The sequence below is a fragment of the Arachis ipaensis genome, chromosome B6 (assembly GCF_059453495.1).
Source record: "Arachis ipaensis isolate K30076 ecotype BB chromosome B6, ASM5945349v1, whole genome shotgun sequence".
In the NCBI taxonomy this organism is placed as follows: Eukaryota; Viridiplantae; Streptophyta; class Magnoliopsida; order Fabales; family Fabaceae; genus Arachis; species Arachis ipaensis.
Genome location: NC_142441.1, coordinates 107,629,123 through 107,648,666, shown reverse-complemented (window position 1 = coordinate 107,648,666; position 19,544 = coordinate 107,629,123). Strand labels below are relative to the sequence as shown.

The window sequence follows — 19,544 nt, the reverse complement described above, 5'->3', positions numbered from 1 at the left end:
TTTTGGTGCCCCATACTTTTTAAGGATGCTAATATTTTCTGTGACTCTTGCCACTAATGCCAGAGGTTTGGAAACATATCCAAGAGGGATGAGATACCCCAACAACTCATGTTGTTTTGTGAAATTTTTTATGTTCGGGGTATTGACTTCATGGGTCCATTTCCAAACTTGAATGGTTTCTTATATATTCTGTTAGATATTGATTATGTTTCTAAGTAGGTGGAAGCAATTCCTACCCGTACTGATGATTCTAACGTGGTTGTTTCTTTTGTTTGGAATAATATTATTTGTCGCTTTGGATCACCACGAGCAATCATGAGTGATCAAGGCTCTCATTTTGTAACAGAAGAATGACAGGTTTGTTGAAGAAACATGGCATCATTCACAAGGTGACAACAACTTACCATCCCCAAAAAAATGGCCAAGCCGAGGTGTCTAACAGAGAGATCAAGCGCATACTCGAGAAGATTGTTAAACCTCATAGAAGGGACTGGAGCTCTAGGTTTGGAGATGCGCTATGGGCTTATCGGACAGCTTACAAGACACCTATCGGCATGAGTCCGTTTCGCCTAGTCTACGGAAAGGCTTGTCACCTTCCGATAGAGGTGGAACACAAAGCTTACTGGGCTGTGAAGGAATACAACTCAGGATTAGGAGGAGCCGGAATTAAGAGAAAATTACAGCTGGAGGAATTGGAGTGCCTTCGGCTAGAAGCGTATGAAAACTCAAGGCTCTACAAAGAAAAGGTGAAGGCGGTGCATGATAAGAACATCAAAAGGAGAGAGTTTATAGCTGGGGATCAAGTCCTTCTCTACAACTCAAGGTTGAGGTTAATGCCGGGCAAACTGAGGTCAAGGTGGGATGGACCTTACGTGGTGGAGAAGGTGGAACCGTATGGAGTTGTCCACCTAAGTCACCCCTCAAGCCCTACCTTATTCAAAGTCAATGGCCACCATTTGAAGATGTACCATGGTGCAAAAGTGAAAAACAACAAGGAGCTAGAGATCTTCCTCTTGAAGGATCCAGCAAAAGAAGAGCACTGAGCCTATGGACCGTCCAACTTAAGGACGTTAAAGAAAAGTGCTAGGTGGGAGGCAACCCACCATGGTATGATCTTCCTTTTTCATAGTTCTATTTTAGTTATTTGCTTATATTTGTTTCATTCATTACCTTTGATCATTTTCACATAAGCATGTTTCCCTTTTGTTTTGAGTTATTTAAAAAAAAAAGGAGCATCCCACGCGTAAGCGTCATTGACGCGCACGCATCATGGGGATGCTGGCACTCTCTCGTACATTTTCTCGAGAGTTGGACTGGAACTGTGCGGGTGGGGTGCCTGGCGCATAACCCACTTCACGCGTACGCGTGACTCATGCGTACGCGTCATCAGCAATTTCACCATCTCACACGTGTATGTGAGCGACGCTCACGCATCGTATGGCAATTCGGCGCACTCTGGTACAAAAACTCGAGAGTTGTGCCGGCACTATGCTGGAATCGTGCGTTTGGCACAACGAGCACTTACGCGTACGCGTCACTGAGATTTCTGCTTACCCATGCATACGCGTGGGCAACGCACATGCGCCACAGTGCCGAATCAATTAAACCAACGCGCTACCCAGACCTCCGTTTCTTTCACTCTTCTTCTTTCCTTATTTCTACTTCTTCCTTCTTCCCCCCTCCACCACCACCGTCGGACCACAAACTCCGGCAGCCACAATTTCCTTTCCGTTTCTTTTTCTCTTCTGACCCCTCTTATCTCATTCTTACTCCCATTTATCTCCCTCTTTTCATCTTCTTTTCAAGGTTTCTTTTCTTCCTTTCTTCTACTCTTTAATTCTTCTATTGTTTCTTGCACTTGAATATTTTAGTTATTTTTAATTGCGTATTAGTTTTGTTATTTGTCATTTCTTTTTCATTCTTTTCTCTTGCATTTTTATTTTAGAATTGGAATTTTATTTGGGTGATTATTTTGCTATTTCTTAGCTTGTTTGTGTTATGAGGTGTGCTTTGACAATTGGCATCCTATTTTGGGTCTCCTATACACTTGGATTGATTACCTTACTTCCTATTTTTAATTTGCACACCAAGTGTTTGTGAAAAAACTCTCATGGTATCTTGATTTATTTTCCATCTTATTCTTGCACCTTAATGCTTCTTTTTCACAACCCTTGCAATCCATGTGTATTGAGTTTCGTATTCATTCATTTTCATCATAAAAGTGCTCATTATTTTGTTACATGTGATTATTCTTGTTGATATTGATGCTTGAGCTGTTCTTCTCGTGCTTGTCACTTGCATGCTTTTATACCTCTTGCATCTAGTTGTTAGTGATATGCCTTCATGATTTTAATTGATGTCTTACTTGCATATTGTAGCTACCAGGTATTTAAGACACTTTCTTTTTCTCTGGCATTCATTATCACTTGTACTTTCTTACTTTCGGTGTTTATTTTTCTCAGTTTAATATTCCTTCTTTTTCTTCCTTTTTCAGGATAGCCATCAAGAGAGGAAAAGAGATGGCTTCTAACAAGACACCGACAAAGAAGGGAACTAAAAGAGCACCAGCTAAGGTGCAACCATCCTCAAGGGTCAAGCCACCTACTAAGCGGGTGAAGAGGACCATCCGAGTTGATGAAGCAGAGAAGAAATTTCCCGCACGGGACTCCGCACGATTCACTAACCGCTATTGTGAGCGGATGTTCCCCGTCTTAGCAGAGAGAAACTACCACAATGAGCCCCTGCTCATTCTTCCAGCGCACTTCGTTGAATTTGTGGTGCCCTGCATTGAAAGGAGACAGTGAGAATTCTTAAAGAGGCCGCCGCAAGAAGCTAATCTCTCTTGGGTAGTTGAATTCTACGCCAACTATCACTCGCCTACCCTTTAGTAAGTCTTTGTGCACCAAAAGCAAGTCCCTGTCTCAGAAGGTGCCATTCAGAAAGTACTTTATCTCTTACCTAGTTTGGAGGGGATGGATTCCTATCAAGAGGCACAGCTTGAGTGCCAGACATTCCAGTTTGACTGGCACAGTGTCCATAGAGTCATCGCCCAACCTAACAGCGATTGGATCTATGGGCAATACCGGACTCGACCCAAGAGCATCTCCGCCCAAGCACTCACTTTGGAGGCTCGAGTGTAGGCACAGATCATGTCCCATTACATATTTTCGAGCACTCATGAGTCTACTTTCACTGCTGACATGGCCGTTCTCGTCTGGTGCATTCTCACAAAGAAACCTCTCAACTTGCCACGACTTATCCGACAGGCTATGGGCCGGGTGCGAATCACGGGCAACCTACTTTTTTCAGCATTAGTTATAGACTTGGTATCTACAGCGGGAGTCTCTTATCGGGTTGGGGATACGAGGACCATGATTCCTAGGGACGACGAATTCGTCCCGAATGGAAAATATATCAGACCTCCAGGGCCATATGTGAGCCGGAATAAAGACCCATCCTTCAACGCCCCTTCATTTTCTGCCCCACCATCATCCACACCACATGCACCACCACCACCCTCCAATCAGTTGCTACTTGAGATCCTTGAGAATTTAGACCGGCAAGGCCGGCGGATTGAGCAAATTGAGCGCTGCAACAAGCGCCGATACAACTACTTGAAGGAGCTCGTTAATTGTACTCACCCACCTCCGGAAGAGCCCGATACCCCAGAATCTACTTCAAATAACATCATGGAGAGCCATGACAAACTAAACAGTGGGAGTGATGATTCCAACCCCACTTTGCTCATCACTGATGGCATGAAGGACCGTTCCAAGCATTAAGTGTGGGGAGGTTGGTAACTGACTCCCGAAGGTAACAACTCTCTCTCAACACCAATATTTTAATTTTCTTTTGTTAGATAGGATAAATTGCTTGATTAGTTTGTTGCTTGCATTTAGGTACTACTTGGTTGAAGTGATAAATTCTTTTATAAGACACCGCTTTACAGCATTTCACTAATTTAAAAAACTTTTTGTTGAACTTGTTTGAAGGAATTTATATTTGGAACATGGTTTAGAGCTCGAACACACAAAACTAGTGAGAATTTGAACCTATTTGATTGGTTGCATCTTATCAACCAATATTTTATTTTGGTGTGTGTTGTTCTCTCTAAAATTGTGATCTTTGTCTTGCTTGATTCTATATTTCCATTGTTTGATGTATGTATACACTTATGTGATTGAGGCCTTGTTTCACTATAGCTCACATACTCATATGGCCTTACCCTTTTATTTCCCTTTGTAACCCAATAATGAGCCTATTTTATCCCATTTATTCTTTATTTTAGCACATCATTAACTCTAAGCAGAAAACAATAAATGTCCCTAATTTGAATCCTTTGTTAGCTTAGAATAGTGAGAGTGCATATGAACTAAGTGTGGGGAATTTGGGTTTGGAAAATACTTGGATAGGAAATTGGATATTTTATATTCCTATATAAGAATGTGAAAACGGTTTGGGTACTTGTTCATGCATCCAGCACATTACTTATATGCATTAACTCACTGAAAAAAAAAAGAAGAACAAAAAAAGAAAAAAAATATGAATAATAAGGAAAAGAAAAGAAAAAGATAAGCAATAAAAAGGGGACAAAATGTCCCAAGGATAATAAGTGAACTAATGCATATGATTTGTGGAAAAATAGTTAATGGGTGGCTAGGCTTTGCATTTTGATAACATGGAATGTCTTAAGTTAGGTAGGAAGTTTAGGTTAATCAAGAATCCGGATTTTAGTCCACTTAACCAAATACATTCCTACCTTGACCCTAACCCCATTACAACCTTCGAAAAGACCTCTTGATATGTGTATTTATGCATTAAATTTTGTTGATTGGTAGAAGAAGAGTAAGTCTTAGAAAGCAAGCTTAGTAGGGAACCGAGAGAATCGACCCTTAAACACTAGAGTGATTAGAATTTGTTCCCGGCTTTCATGAGCTTTCTTCTTACAAGTTTACTTGTCCTTTATTGTGTGATTTGAATTAGTGGAATCCAGTTATGTTTGTATTGGAGAATTTGTTTACTTTTAACCAAGTAGGTAGAAGCATTTAGCATGTAGTTGCATTCTTATAGATAAATTGCATTGCATAAGTCTTACTATTTTCCCTTCACTATTTTGTTTTCATTGAGCTTAGCATGAGGACATGTTAATTTTTAAATGTGGGGAGATTTGATATACCACTATTTTATGATATATTTTGGACTGAATTGAATGGGTTTTATCAGCTATCTCACACTTATTCATGTAAATTGCATGTTTTTAAGTTTCCTTCCTAATTTTGTGCTATGATTGAAAACATGCTTCCTAGGCCTTAAAATTGTTAATTTTAATTCTCCTTTATTATCATTCGATACCGTGATGTGTTTGTTAAGTGTTTTTAGGTTTACAGGGCATGAATGGATTAAAGGATGAAGATGAAGCATGTTAAAGTGGAAGGAACATAAGAAACTAAAGAGTTGAGAAGCGAGGAGCGACGCGCACGCATGAATTTTGCGTGCGCGTGACCTGGAGCGTCTTTCAGTGACGCGTACGTGTGCCTGACGCGTATGCGTGACCAGCGTAGAAGTTCAGCGACACGTACGTGTGGCTGACGCATACGCGTGACAGAGCGATACGTGCTGTACTTAACAGAACTCGCTGAGAGTAATTTCTGGGCTGATTTAGACCCAGATCCAAGCCCGAAAATACAGACTAGAGATAGGGATGGAGCAGAGACTGACCACACTTCACTTTTCACTTTAATTTTTGATTAGTTTTGAATTCTACTGAGAGAAACTACTACTTCTCTCTAGGGTTTTGACATTCTGAGTTTTATCTTCGAATTGGATCTTGAGAGAGTTGCTGTTGCCTTCATTCCTCATCATTTTGTTCCTAGTTTCTTCTTAAATTCCCTTATTTACTCTTTTCCATTTGATTATTGAATTCAGATTTGGATCTTGTCACTTTTGAATCTTATTAATGCATTGGAGTATTTTTATGTTTATTTTTGTTGCTTGTTTGATTCGTGTTAATTATTGTTCGTGCCAATTTTGATTTAATTAATTTTTCATATTTATCATGTCTTTTATTTACTTCTATTATGTGTTTGTGAAAATGGCATTCATATTAATGGAGTAAAACTCCCAACATGGTTGGGAGTGAGTAATTGGAAACCCTTGAGTTGTGATACTCAAGTATTAATCTATAATTGGGGATTGCTGGCTAACTCGATTTTCACCAACTCTAGCCCTCCCCCATAGAGTGACTAGGACTTGTGAGTTAGAGTTAGTGACAACCACTTGACTTTCCTTCAATTGTTAGAGGATAAATAAATGGGAGCAATGAACCTTTACTATTATACTTGGGAAAGACAACAAGGATAGAAACTCTAATTCTCTCCTCTAACCAAGGCCTTTTATTTTAAATACATATCACCTCTTGTTATTCATTCATTGCTTTAATTTCTAGTTATTTATTTTTCTGTTCTCAAATTCCGAAAATAGTCAGAAAAATCCTAACCAATAATTTGAATCCTGTATCAACTCTTAGGGAAACGACCCGGGATTCTACTCCCGGTTATATATTATTAATTGTGACATAATTTAAATTGATAGTGAAAATGTCGTCGGTTAAGACTGTACTTGCAACGCTGTTTTAGAAAATATTTTTCAGGAATTCTTGACCGGCATTTTTCCTCTCATCAGTGTTCTTCTTGATCTTCAAATTGTTCTTGTTTTGATCTTTAAAATTTTAAGTTTGGTGTCTTTAGGTGTTTTTCTTTATAATTTTTGGAAACTTAGTGTTTTAGATCTAAAAATTTTAAATTTGGTGTCTTTTGGTTGTTTTTCTCTTTCTTCATTAATTCAACGCCATGTTTGGCGCCACCCTTAACGAAATTGGTGGTCCCTAATTGTCCAAGGAGCAGCACGAGATATATTTAATTAATTTTGATTAAAACTTTATTTTATTTTAAAATAGGAAAAGATATTATTTAGTTCTAGAAAATATATTTTACATTAATTAGGATTAGATATAAAAGGGAAAAGAATCAGCACTTCGGGCTTCTTCTCATCTCTTCTCTTCTACCTCATTCCACACTTTACAAAATCCTAGTTTTTCTCTTTGAACCATGAGCAACTAAACCTCCACTGTTAAGGTTAGGAGCTCTGTCTATTGTATGATTGATACTATTATTTTTCTATTTTAATTCATGTATTGGTTTCTATTTCAAGAATTGTTTTCGTTCTTTAATCTTATGAATCTGGGTGGAACGGAAGTATGACCCTTGTTCTAATTGAGTTCTTGTATAACTTGGAAAAGCTCTTTACTTGAACAACAGCTTGAAAACAATTTTTCCTAAATTTATATTATCTGGACTTAATGGGATACGTGACATATAATCCTCTTATATTTGGGTAATTAGGGTTTCTGTGGCATATAAACTAGAATTGAACTTCACCCTCTAATTGGAATCAAGTGACCAAGGAATTGGCGGTTGATGAAAGTTAGAGGAGACTAAAAAGGTCTAACGAATTAGGGTTTAGTCACATATAGTTTGCCATGAATTGAATCTTGCATGATTAAAATAGTTAATAAGAAAAGTCAATCCGGAAGATAGATAACTCTGAAACCTTAACTGTTTTCTCCATATATTCCACCTCAATTTACTACTTATTTTCTGATTTTCTGAATTACTGTTTGATGCATTTGAACTCTCAACACTCTTTTCTGTTTGTCTAACTAAGTAAATCATTTAACCATTGTTGCTTAGTCCATCAATCCTCGTGGGATTGACCCTCATTCACTTGAGGTACTACTTGGTACGACCCGGTGCACTTGCCGATTAGTTTGTGGGTTATAAATTCTGCACCAAGTTTTTGGCGCCGTTGCCGGGGATTGACTGTGATTGACAACTACCGGTTGTTTGATTTCTTAGATTAGGCATTTTTGCTTTAATTTCATTTAACTTCTTTCTTTAAATTAAAAAAAAAATATTTTGATTTATTTTATTTAAAATTTTTTTCTCTTAATTTCTGAAATTAAGTTTGGTGTTCCCTTAGTTATTTTATTCTTCCTAGTTATTTTACTTATTGAGTTTGAATTTTATACTCCTTTTTGCTTATTAGTTATTTTATTTTCTTAATTATTCAGTTTATTTTCTTTATTTTATTTTTGTTTTCTTTTATATTATATTTTATTTTTATTTTTTTATTATTTTTATTTTTCTTTATGTTCTTTCTTCTTTACTTGCCTATTTACCACAAGGTGCATTTAATTCTGTTTGGTGCTTTGTGCTAAGAAAAAATAATGGAGAGAGATCACATGGATTACTACTCACACCTAAGGAGTGATTCTTATTTTTGTGGATGGAGGAACTACTCAGATTTTGGTTGGCAAAGTCAAAACCAAAGAAACTTCAGTGCTCCATATTTCATTTATCAAGAACCACCATCTCCATATTCATACCAAGAACCACCACCTCTCTATCCATATCAAGAATCATCATCTTTCTACCCATATCAAGAGCCACCATCTCCCTATTCATACCAAGAACCATCCTCTTTTTACTCTTATCAAGAACCATTATCTCCTTCTTATTCATATCAAGAGCCACCATCTCCTTACTCATATCAAGAACCATCAGCTCTTGAGCTTCTCATGAAAGAATGCATACATGATATGAGGATGAGTGTCAAAAATATAGAAAAATATATGGAGTTGATTATCAAGCCCCAGGGAGAGGAACAAGTACATGAGGATGAGTTTATTGAACCACCAATTCAAGAAGTTCTTGATGAAAGGTACACTCCAACCATCATACAACACCCAAATTTTGAAGTAAGAGAGGTGAACACCATCAAGGAAAGCACAAAAAAGGGGATTGTGACCAAGAAACAAAAGACAATATCCATGAAAAAGAGAAGGTCAGCCAAAAGCAATCCAACCTCTACCCCAACAAGCAAGGTGAATCAAGATAATAACAATAAAAGAAAGCTTGTTAGGAGAAATTCAAGTCCGAGGGCACTAATTTTCGCCTCTCTTCCCTTGGAGTCATTTCTTTTAACCAACTGGAAGAAGAGGAAGAAAATTTGACAATTAAGTGTCAAGTTAGTGACATTAAAGAGTGCTTGTTGGGAGGCAACCCAATATTCCGTATCCTTAGATTTTCTGTTTATTTTTAATTTATTTAGTTTGTTTTAATTTCTTATAGTCTTCCTTCTTTTTAAGTGTGCTTTGATCATGCAGAGTGTGTAAAGCAGGAATAATTTTTCTTTGCTTGAGGACAAGCAAACTTTTAAGTTTGGTGTTGTAGACCACGCTCTACATTTACCTTATCATTAATGATACCAAATGGAGGTGGATCATCTTCATGGAGGAGGACAACCTGAGGAATGAGATGACCACCAGAATAACTGAGGTGGTTGAGTTTCTTTCATTCTATATTTCCTTCCGTTCTTATTATGTTATATTCCTGTTTTGTGCTATTTTACTTGAATGTCTGCATGATCTTTAGTAATTTTGAGTCCTAAGTTCTAGTTTAATTCTGTTATTTTGAAATTTAAGTTATTTATCTTTTAATTGAAGAGATGTCTCATGTACCGTTCACTGAGCTTGAATCTAAAAAGAAAAAGAAAAGAAGTGATGCATTGCATGAAAAATTGAGATATGTTTAAGAGTAGTATTATTTACTTAAATGTAGTGGTATTATCTGTGATTTTGAATGCATGATATGAACAGTGCACATTTGAATTTGAATCCAAGGATATTGATGTATGAGGAACAAGAATTTATAGAACTATTATGAATTCTCAGAAGTAAACAAAAGCTTAATCCTTGAAGCAATAGAAACAGCAAAAGAAAAATAAAAGCAAGGTCCAAGGCTCTGAGCATCAATGACTAGGGAGGTCAAAGATGATTAAAAGCTCAAAGAGTTGTTTCCCTAGTCAAATGCTTGTGGTGTAAATATGTCAAGTAATCCTTGAGACAGAGCACTAAGAGTCGAGATCAAGTGCAATTAACAAAGTATGCCAAAGGCTTTGAGCACTACTGTCTGGGAGTAACTGAAAGAAAAATCATAACCAAAAGAGAGTACCCTAGTCAAGTGCTTGTGGTATTTTTGTGTCAAGTGCAACTTGAGACACATTTAAAGTCACGGCTAGGCTCAAGGTGAAAAGCACCAAAGAAAAGAGAATGAAAGAAAATTTGCTGTGTTCAAGGATTAAACCAATGTATAAAGGCTAGAGAATTCATAATGTTGTCTGGATTCTAATTCCAATTGACAGTGACATTCCTCAGATTCAAGGGATAGTGAGATGCCAAAACTATTCAGAGTTTTAGTATGATAAACCCCACTTTGAGAAAAGACAGGAGCTCCATTGAGCACTCACTTCTCATGCAAATTCACATCCTAAATTTATATTAGTTTTGGTTGCTTGAGGAGAAGCAACAATTCAAGTTTGGTGTTGTGATGCGTGAGAATCTATCCTATCTTTTCCTAGTGAATTTGTATTTAAATTGTTAAGTTTAATCAAAATTTAAATACTTTTTAGCCATTATGAATTCTACTTTGAGTTTTGTGCAATTCTATTTATTTCAGGTAGCATTCGGATGAATTTGACAGAGTTTTATAGAAGAAGAGAAAGAAAGTGGATGATGCTGTCAACCCTGACCTCCTTGCACTCTAATGGACATAACTTGAGCTACAGAGGTCCAAGTAACTTGATTCCAGTGGTATTAAAAAGCTAACTTTCAGAGATCTTCAATAATATAAAATAATATACCCTTTTCTTCCATTTCGTTTGGCCTTAATGGCGCCAAACTTGGGATTCTCCAAGTTTGGCGCCACACTCACCTACCTCCAGGAATGCTTGGCATCGAACCAAAGCCAAACTTGAGATTTCTCAAGTTTGGCGCCAAGGGTTCATAATATTGAAGATACATTTGGGCATGGTGGCGCCAAACTTGGCCCAGCCCAAGTTTGGCGCCATCCCTTAGTGAAATTGGTGGTCCCCAATTGTCCAAGGAGCAGCACGAGATGTATTTAATTAATTTTGATTAAAATGTTATTTTATTTTAAAATAGGAAAAGATATTATTTAGTTCTAGAAAATATATTTTACATTAATTAGGATTAGACATAAAAGGGAAAAGAATCAGCCCTTCGGGCTTCTTCTCATCTCTTCTCTTCTACCTCATTCCGCACTTTACAGTTTTACAAATTCTTAGTTTTTCTCTCTGAACCATGAGCAACTAAACCTCCACTATTAAGGTTAGGAGCTCTGTCTATTGTATGGATTGATATTATTATTTTTCTATTTTAATTCATGTATTGATTTCTATTTCAAGAATTGTTTTTGTTCTTTAATCTTATGAATCTGGGTGGAACGGAAGTATAACCCTTGTTCTAATTGAGTTCTTGTATAACTTGGAAAAGCTCTTTACTTGAACAACAGATTGAAAATAATTTCTCCTAAATTTCTAATTATCTGGACTTAACGGGATACATGACATATAATCCTCTTATATTTGGGTAATTAGGGTTTCTGTGGCATATAAACTAGAATTGAACTTCACCCTCTAATTGGAATCAAGTGACCAAGGAATTGGCGATTGATGAAAGTTAGAGGAGACTAAAAAGGTCTAAGAAATTAGGGTTTAGTCACATATAGTTTGCCATGAATTGAATCTTGCATGATTAAAATAGTTAAGAATAAAAGTCAATCTGGAAGATAGATAACTCTGAAGCCTTAACTGTCTTCTCCATATATTCCACCTCAATTTACTATTTGTTTTCTGATTTTCTGAATTACTGTTTGATGCATTTGAACTCTCAACACTCCTTTCTGTTTGTCTAACTAAGTAAATCACTTAACCATTGTTGCTTAGTCCATCAATCCTCATGGGATTGACCCTCATTCACTTGAGGTACTACTTGGTACGACCCGGTGTACTTGCCGGTTAGTTTGTGGGTTATAAATTCTGCACCAACAGCCTTATAATTAATAAAGTTGACTAATCCAAGTTAGATGACCTATAGAGGGGTGTGGTAGATTTTTTGTTAAATACTTGGGGTCAGCCTCCCCATTTGGATACGAAAAGATTTTTTAGGAGATCCCAGCCTTCTGAAGTTAGAGCTTGGTAGCTCCATTTTCCTTTTCTTGTTGAATTTTATTCATTTGCAGCTTTGTTGTTTCTAAATATATTCTGTTTTTGTTTGCAAAAAATATGGCCCTAAAATCAGTCATGAAGTTTCTATGAAACACAAAAAAGACTGTGGTAGCTCAGAGCCTTCAGCAACAGAAAAAGGTTGGAGCGGGTTCTTCGCAGTAGGAGGTCGTGAAGCCTGTCCGATCTCCTCCTAGAAAGAGGTCGGGGTCAGTTCTTTTCAATCCGAAAGTTGTTATCCCTACTCCCCTCTCCCGCCTTATCTCCTCAGAGTCCACTCCTTCATCTTCTTCTTCCACTGAACTTTCCTCCAAAAAACAAAAAAATTGATGAAGAGGAGAGCATCTATACCATAAACTTTCATGCTTTAGCTTGGGAGGAAGAGAACCTTCTTCCTCACCATCGTGTGAGCATGGATGATCTGGCGATTCAAAACCACCTCCAAATTTTGGCTCGTGGGGGGCTCTGCCTTGTGGAACTCTGTTCTCAACTGTCTAGGGAGTTGAGGGGCTCTCCCATACAAGCTACAACTAGCGCCTTGTTGGACGCTCGAGCCGATGTGGAGAGGCTGAGTGAGATTAAGGTGGAGTTGGAGCATGAGAGAGGTATATTAAAGGCTAACTTGGAGAGAGCTCGGGAGAGGGCGAACAAGGCTGAGGCTACTGCTGCCTTGGCCGAGGAGAAGGCCAAGAAGTTCCAAGAGAGCTATACTCAGGTTTTCGGGGAGACGATGGCCCGAGAGGAGGAGTTAGAGAAGCTGAAGGAGGAATTGGCTGGGTTTCAGGATTTGGCTGCTTTGGGCATGGATGAAATGTTGAGAACCTGGAAGCCCAAATTAAGATCTTAGCTCCTGACCTTGACCTCTGCCCTTTCAGTATAGACAACATAGCGGTGGACGAGAAGATAGTCCCTGCACCCGAGTCGGACGATGAGGGGGAGCCTCCTCAAACTCCGAAGACTTCGGGACCTTATGTTGGTCCAACCTCCACCTAAGGAGCCCAACCTGAAGCTGCTGTATTGGAGATCTCTTCTTCTGCTCCTGAGATTCACTCGGCCATGCCAGTCTCCATGCATCCTCCAACTCCTTCAGCCATGGGCAAAGACGCCATAATTGGAGAGGCTCTCAATCCTCTGATGGGCGAGAAGTCTTGAGCTTTTTTAGATTTCTTTTGTTATTTTTTTTTTTCATAATAGCCCGACCTGTGGGCTTTGCTAATGCTTTGACTTTTGTAATAGTTTGTAGTTTTGAATATTTTTAACTTTTAGTTGTTATTTTTCAACTTTCCTTAAGTAATGTTCAGAACTTTATCACAGTTGCAGAGTACCCTTTTATTGAATACTTGTAGTAAGGTGTAATTTGTTTTGACTCTTGAATCTTTATTAATTACCTTTTGTAGATCCGACTTCGAGTAATTGGTCTTTGTTAAGTTATATTTACAACTCTGTTTTTGTTCCAACCTGTTTTGAAATCAATTTGTACGAGTTGTTTGTATAAATTCTTACATTAACTTGTACCTCGTCGCTTTATCTTGCCGACAACTTCTAGGTCAGGCAATGATTTTTGTGGTTTGTCGAGTTTAAGTTAATGTGTTTGAAATAGGAAACTTTTAAAAAGAAATAGACCAGGAATCTTTTATTCATGTTTAAGAAATTCTTTTACAGAGCTATTTACTAAAAGCTTAGGTACCCCTAGCCCTTGTGCTGGTGCCTCATAAAAAAAACCCTTTTTATTGGGAAAAAGAGTGCACCTAGGTATAAGGCTTTTAGCTATAGTATCTTTTTAGGTTACAAGCGTGCCAAGACCTTGGGAGCTCCCGCCCTTGGAGGTCAGACACCTTATAGGAACCTTTGCCTAGGATCTCTACTATCTTGTAAGGTCCTTTCTAGTTTGTAGCTAGCTTTCCATCACCTGACTTCTGTATTCTGATGTCGTTTCGAATCAGGACGAAATCGTTGAACGGGAAGTTTCTCTTGATCACCTTTCTATTGTATCTTAGAGCCATCCTTTGCTTCAGGGCTTCCTCCTTAATCCGAGCTTTTTCTTAGATTTCACAGAGGAGGTTGAGCTCTTCTTTTTTAGCCTGGGCATTAGCTCTTTCGTTGTAAAATAAAACTCTAGGTGATTCTTCAGCTATTTCTATGGGGATTACTGCTTTCATTCCGTATGCAAATCGAAAGGGTAATTCTCCCATTTTGGAATGTGGAGTGGTCTGATATGCCCACAAGACTTGAGGAAGCTAATCCACCCAAGCTCCTTTCACGTCTTGTAATCAGCACTTTAACCCAGCCAATATGACTTTGCTGGCGTTTTAGCTTGTCCATTGGCCTGGTGCTCCATGGATGTAAACTGGTGTTTTATTTTCAGGTCAGACACCAAGTTTCTAAAGGTCGAGTCAGAAAATTGAGTTCCATTGTCCGTGGTGATGGAGTGGGGGACCCCAAATTTTGTGACAATATTTTTGTACAAGAATTTCTGACTTCTTTGGACAGTGATGGTTGCTAAGGGCTCTGCCTCAATCCATTTAGTAAAGTAGTCAATCTCCACTATCAGGTATTTGACTTAGCCTGGTGCTTGTGGGAATGGTCCAAGTATATCAAGACCCCATTTTGCGAATGACCATGGTGAGCTAACACTGATGAGCTCTTCAGGGGGCGCCACATGGAAATTAGCATGTTCTTGGCAAGGCGGGCACGTGTTGACAAACTCGGCCGCCTCTTTCTGTAAGGTCGGCCAGAAAAAGCCAGCTCATATCACTTTTTTGGCTAATGATCGAGCTCCTATGTGGTTTTCACATATGCCATTATGTACGTCCTCCAAGACTTCCTTTGTACTGGAGGTCAGAACGCATTTTAAGAAGGTTGTTGAGATCCCTCTTTTGTATAGGATATTTTGGACTAGTGTATAGTTTTCTGCCTCTTTTACGAGCCTTTTGGCCTCTTTTTCATCTTTAGGGAGCATGACAAATTTGAGGTAGTTGACTGTGGGGGTCATCCACTCTAAATGTTGATTGTGTATAGTCAGTACTTCCTCTTCTTTTGATATGACTGGCATTTGTAAAGTCTTTTGAATGAGACTTCTATTGTTGCCTCCTGACTTGGTGCTGGCTAACTTTGATAAAGCATCAGCTCGGGCATTGGACTTCTGATTTACGAGTTATATGTCGGACCTCACTTTCTAAAAAGTGTGTCAGTTGTTCTCGTGTCTCATCCAGGTACTTCTTCATAGTGGGGTCTTTAGCTTTGTAGGTGCCATTAATTTGTGAAGTTATTACTTGCGAATCACTGAATACCACCACCTTTTTGCCTCCACTTCTTTAGCTAGCTTCAAGACAGCAAGTAGAGCTTCATATTCTGCTTCGTTATTGGAAGCAGGAAATTCGAACGTTAAGGATAGTTCAATCCGAGTTTCTTGATCGCTTTCTAGAATAACACTAGCTCCGCTTCCAGACTTGTTTGATGACCCATCTACGTACAGACTCTATGTAGTAGGGTTTCCAGGACTTTCAGTGTATTCAGCGATGAAGTCGGCGACGTATTGCGATTTGATGGCTGTCCGAGTTTCGTATCTTAAATCAAAATCAAACAGTTCTACTGCCCATTGTAAAATCCTCCTAGCCAAGTTTATTTTTTGTAGGATATTTTTCATTGATTGATTAGTGCAGACTTTAATGGTATGGGCTTGGAAGTAAGGTCGGAGCCTTCGCGATGTAAGAACAAGGGCATAAGCAAAATTTTTTATCTTTTGATAATTCAGCTCTGCCCCTTGTAAGGCTTTGCTGATGAAGTAGATAGGTTGTTGCCCCTTTTTGTCTTCTCGGACCAGGGCCGAGGTATAGCACAAGTTCTTCTCCTTTTTCAGGTTGGATAAGTATGGGTGGTTGCCCCAAGAATGTCTTGAAGTCTTGGAAGGCTTGTTCGCATTCTAGGGTCCATTCAAATTGCTTCCCTTTCTTTAGAATTGAGTAGAGGGGAAGTGATTTCAGAGCTGACCCCGCTAAAAATCTAGAAAAAGCGGCCAACTTTCCATTTAGTTGTTGGACCTCTTTAATACAAGTCGGGCTCTTCATATTGAGTCACTACAAGAAAAACACCCATTCAGGTACACTTGAAAAGTATAGTCAAAAATGAAAAAAAATGATTCCTTAGGCAAAGGCTATGCTTTTTAGGCTTTGGAGACGCTTTTCTGGGGGATGCCTATACTAGTGTTGCCTATTCTCAAAGGCTACGCTCTTCTATATCAAATGCTACACTTCTGGCCTTTGGGAATAGGGTACGCTTTTTAAGTGATGTTGTCCAGGACTAAAGACTACGCTTTTCAGAACTAATGGTTACCAGAATTCAAAAGAATAGGGTACACTTTTCAAGGCTACTGCATCACTTTATAAACGTAACAAATAGTATACCTATAGCTACTCTACATAAGTGTAGCCTTTTGTCCCTCATTTTTTTTATCTAAAATCTAATATTTGAGAATATAATTATATATATAATCCTGTAGTTTTAATTAAATTAGTTAATTATTATAAAATAAAAATAAATATATAATAATACCATACAATAATTTTTAAATAATAAAAATTATCATGAAACAAAATATATTTATATAATGAACCAAAAATATTGGGATGATCATAATTTTGAATATTCATATATCTCACACTAGAATAAGCATACTCATATCAAAATATGCATGAGATCGCTTAGAGTTTACTACTAATAAATTAGGAAAAACCAAAATATTATATTATACAAATGTATCTTCTAATAAAAGACATAATCATCAACCATACATCCTTCAATATCCAACACTAGTTCCATCTTTGCCAATAAACCATCATGATAAACATCTCAATCTTCACTCATATCTTTAGAATTATCCTGCATAATTATATAGAAAAATAATTATGAGTTGAAAAAGTGCAACAAGAAAAAAATAATTAACATATTAATAACACATACAAACTGATTCATAATTATAAAAATAAAAAAATCAAAATAATTATTTAACGAGACAAAAATTCATATATGAAACATAAATTAATACTGGTAGTATTAATTTCTAAACTTATCGTTCAGAAATTTCCAGATTGAAAATATGATTTTTTTTTGTCTTTACTATTATACTAGTAGTATTAAATAAATATCAAAGTTGCGAGAACCGGACCGGTCAATAAACCGATTAGATGACTGGTTCACTAGTTTATTGGTTTGACCGGGGTTCAACCGGAGTTCAACCGGTTTAATTAAATATTAAATAAAATTATCAAAAATTTAATATATAATTTTAAATATTTAAATTTCAATAAAATTTAACCTAATAAAAAATAAAATTTAAAATTTCAATTTATAACCTAAAAATCAAAACTAACAAACAAATCAATAATAACCACTAACCATTGAATTTGCAAACATAATCATAATTTAAATTTGGAACAAACATAATCATAATCTGGGACAAACAAACAAACTATGAAATCAAATTGCAGTAACAAATTAAAAATAGAACAAAAACATAATTTAAAACTTACAAAAACATAATCACAAAAATCTGATTAATTTATTTAATTAACAAAATAAAAAAAAGGCTAAAAAGCAGTAGACAGCAATCAACAGAAATTAAATGCAGAAGACAACAATGAAAATATAACAATTAACCCAGACAAACAAGCAACAATCAACATAATCAAATCCCAAAAAACAGCAATTAATTCCCAAAAATGAAAACTGAAGCAGGATAGGGATCTGCTTACAAACTCAGACATTCATAAACTCAAGCTAAGCATAAATTAGCAAATTCAGAATCAGAAATCAGAAACCAAATAAAAGTACAAATACAAGCAAAATTAAATTGAAGACTGGCAGCGGCGAAGGAGGAATCCAAGTGACGGTGATGGAAGAAGGGAAGTGAACTCGGGCTCAGATGGGATTGAAAACAGGCTTGACGTGTGAGAGAGAACCTGGAGAAAGTGACCTCATAAGAAACTTAGCAGAAAAAGAGAGAACCTGGAGAAATAAGGGAAGAAGCTCGACTGCTCGAGCGTTCCACAGAGGTGAAAGAAAGGTCCCGGTGAGAGGAGGTGACGGCTGAGCAGTGGAACAGAAGTGATGATGGAGAGACATTCGCGATGAGAGTGAGACAAGACGCGACGGCGGGGAGAAGAGCTCTGCAACGGCCGAGCAATGGAACAGAGGTGATGACGGAGAGACGTTCGCGGTGAGAGTTAGACGAGACGCGATGGCGAGGAGAAGAGCTCTGCGACGGCAAGGAGAAGAGCTCTGCTGGCATTAACGCTGCCGCTAGTTGTTGCTGCTGAAGTGTTGAAGATTGAATTTGGGGCTTGGCTTCATTGCTTCTGATTTAGGGTTAAATGGGTTAAATAGGGTTGAGATTGAGAGAAAGGGAATCTGTTTTCTTTATATTATAATAAAAAAAACTAAATGGGTAAAACGGCGTCGTTTGGGAGGAGTAGTCAAATAAGAAAAACCGCAAAAAAACTGACCGGTCCAAACGGTTCACCGGTTAACCGCCGGTTTAACCAGTTTTTTGACTGGTTTTTTGCCAGTCGATTTTTGAGCCTAACCGAACCGGCCTAGTGATCGGTTCCTGATTAATCCGGTTGAATCAGTCGGTCCGGTTCGATTTTCAGAACAATGATAAATATACAACTAGGAGTTATTAAATCCAAGTCACATGATAATACCCGCTGAAGCACTTGTTCTGAGGGAGCCAACTTTTTAATTGCTTGTTTCACCATTATTCTGGTTGACAAGATCTCTTCCAGTAAGCGGGGAAGCACACCTCTGCGAACCTAAATTACATTAAGTTACTTCATACTCTACATAAAATAAGTTATGCGAAGGTTTCCATAACAGTTTGTCAAACAAAAGAAGGGGTAGATGATGAAACAACACACTCATATAGTGATCAACTAAACAAGAAGTAATTTCACAATATTAAGCAATTTACAGTTATATCAATTATCAAGTAAATGTTATTCCTTTAGTTTTATTGATATTAAGTTTAAAACTCCTCCATTTTGTAATGGAATATAAAGAAAACAGGCCACAGGGGTTTAATACACAAAATCTCTAAAAAAAATATAGACGAATTTCCTATAATCAATTACCATAAGCTAGTCCTATCATTTGCAATTTACAGTTATGACGAAATCAGGCAGGTTTCTTAATATTAATTAAATCCATGACTCCAAAAAATGTAAAAGTCAATAGGTCCAGTGATACGTGAGCATCTTGTCTATATTTTCCTAGTAAATTTGCATCTAAATTGTTGAATTTAATTAAGAATTAATTATATTTTAGCCACTATGGATGCTATTTTGAGTTTTGTACAATACTGTTTATTTTAGGTAGCATTTGTCAGAATTTGATGGAGTTTCTGCAGA

At 37.4% G+C, this 19,544-nt stretch overlaps 1 protein-coding gene and 1 pseudogene across 1 annotated transcript; both read left to right on the top strand.

Moving 5' to 3' along the window:
* Positions 1 to 350: 350 nt before the first annotated feature.
* On the top strand, positions 351 to 1,043 carry LOC148562231 (uncharacterized). The gene has a single exon (XM_088490837.1). The coding sequence runs from the start codon at positions 351 to 353 to the stop codon at positions 1,041 to 1,043; it is 693 nt and encodes a 230-aa protein (XP_088346963.1).
* A 5,553-nt stretch (positions 1,044 to 6,596) lies between these two features.
* Positions 6,597 to 13,293, top strand: LOC148562230 (uncharacterized; annotated as a pseudogene).
* The last annotated feature ends 6,251 nt before the right edge of the window (positions 13,294 to 19,544 follow it).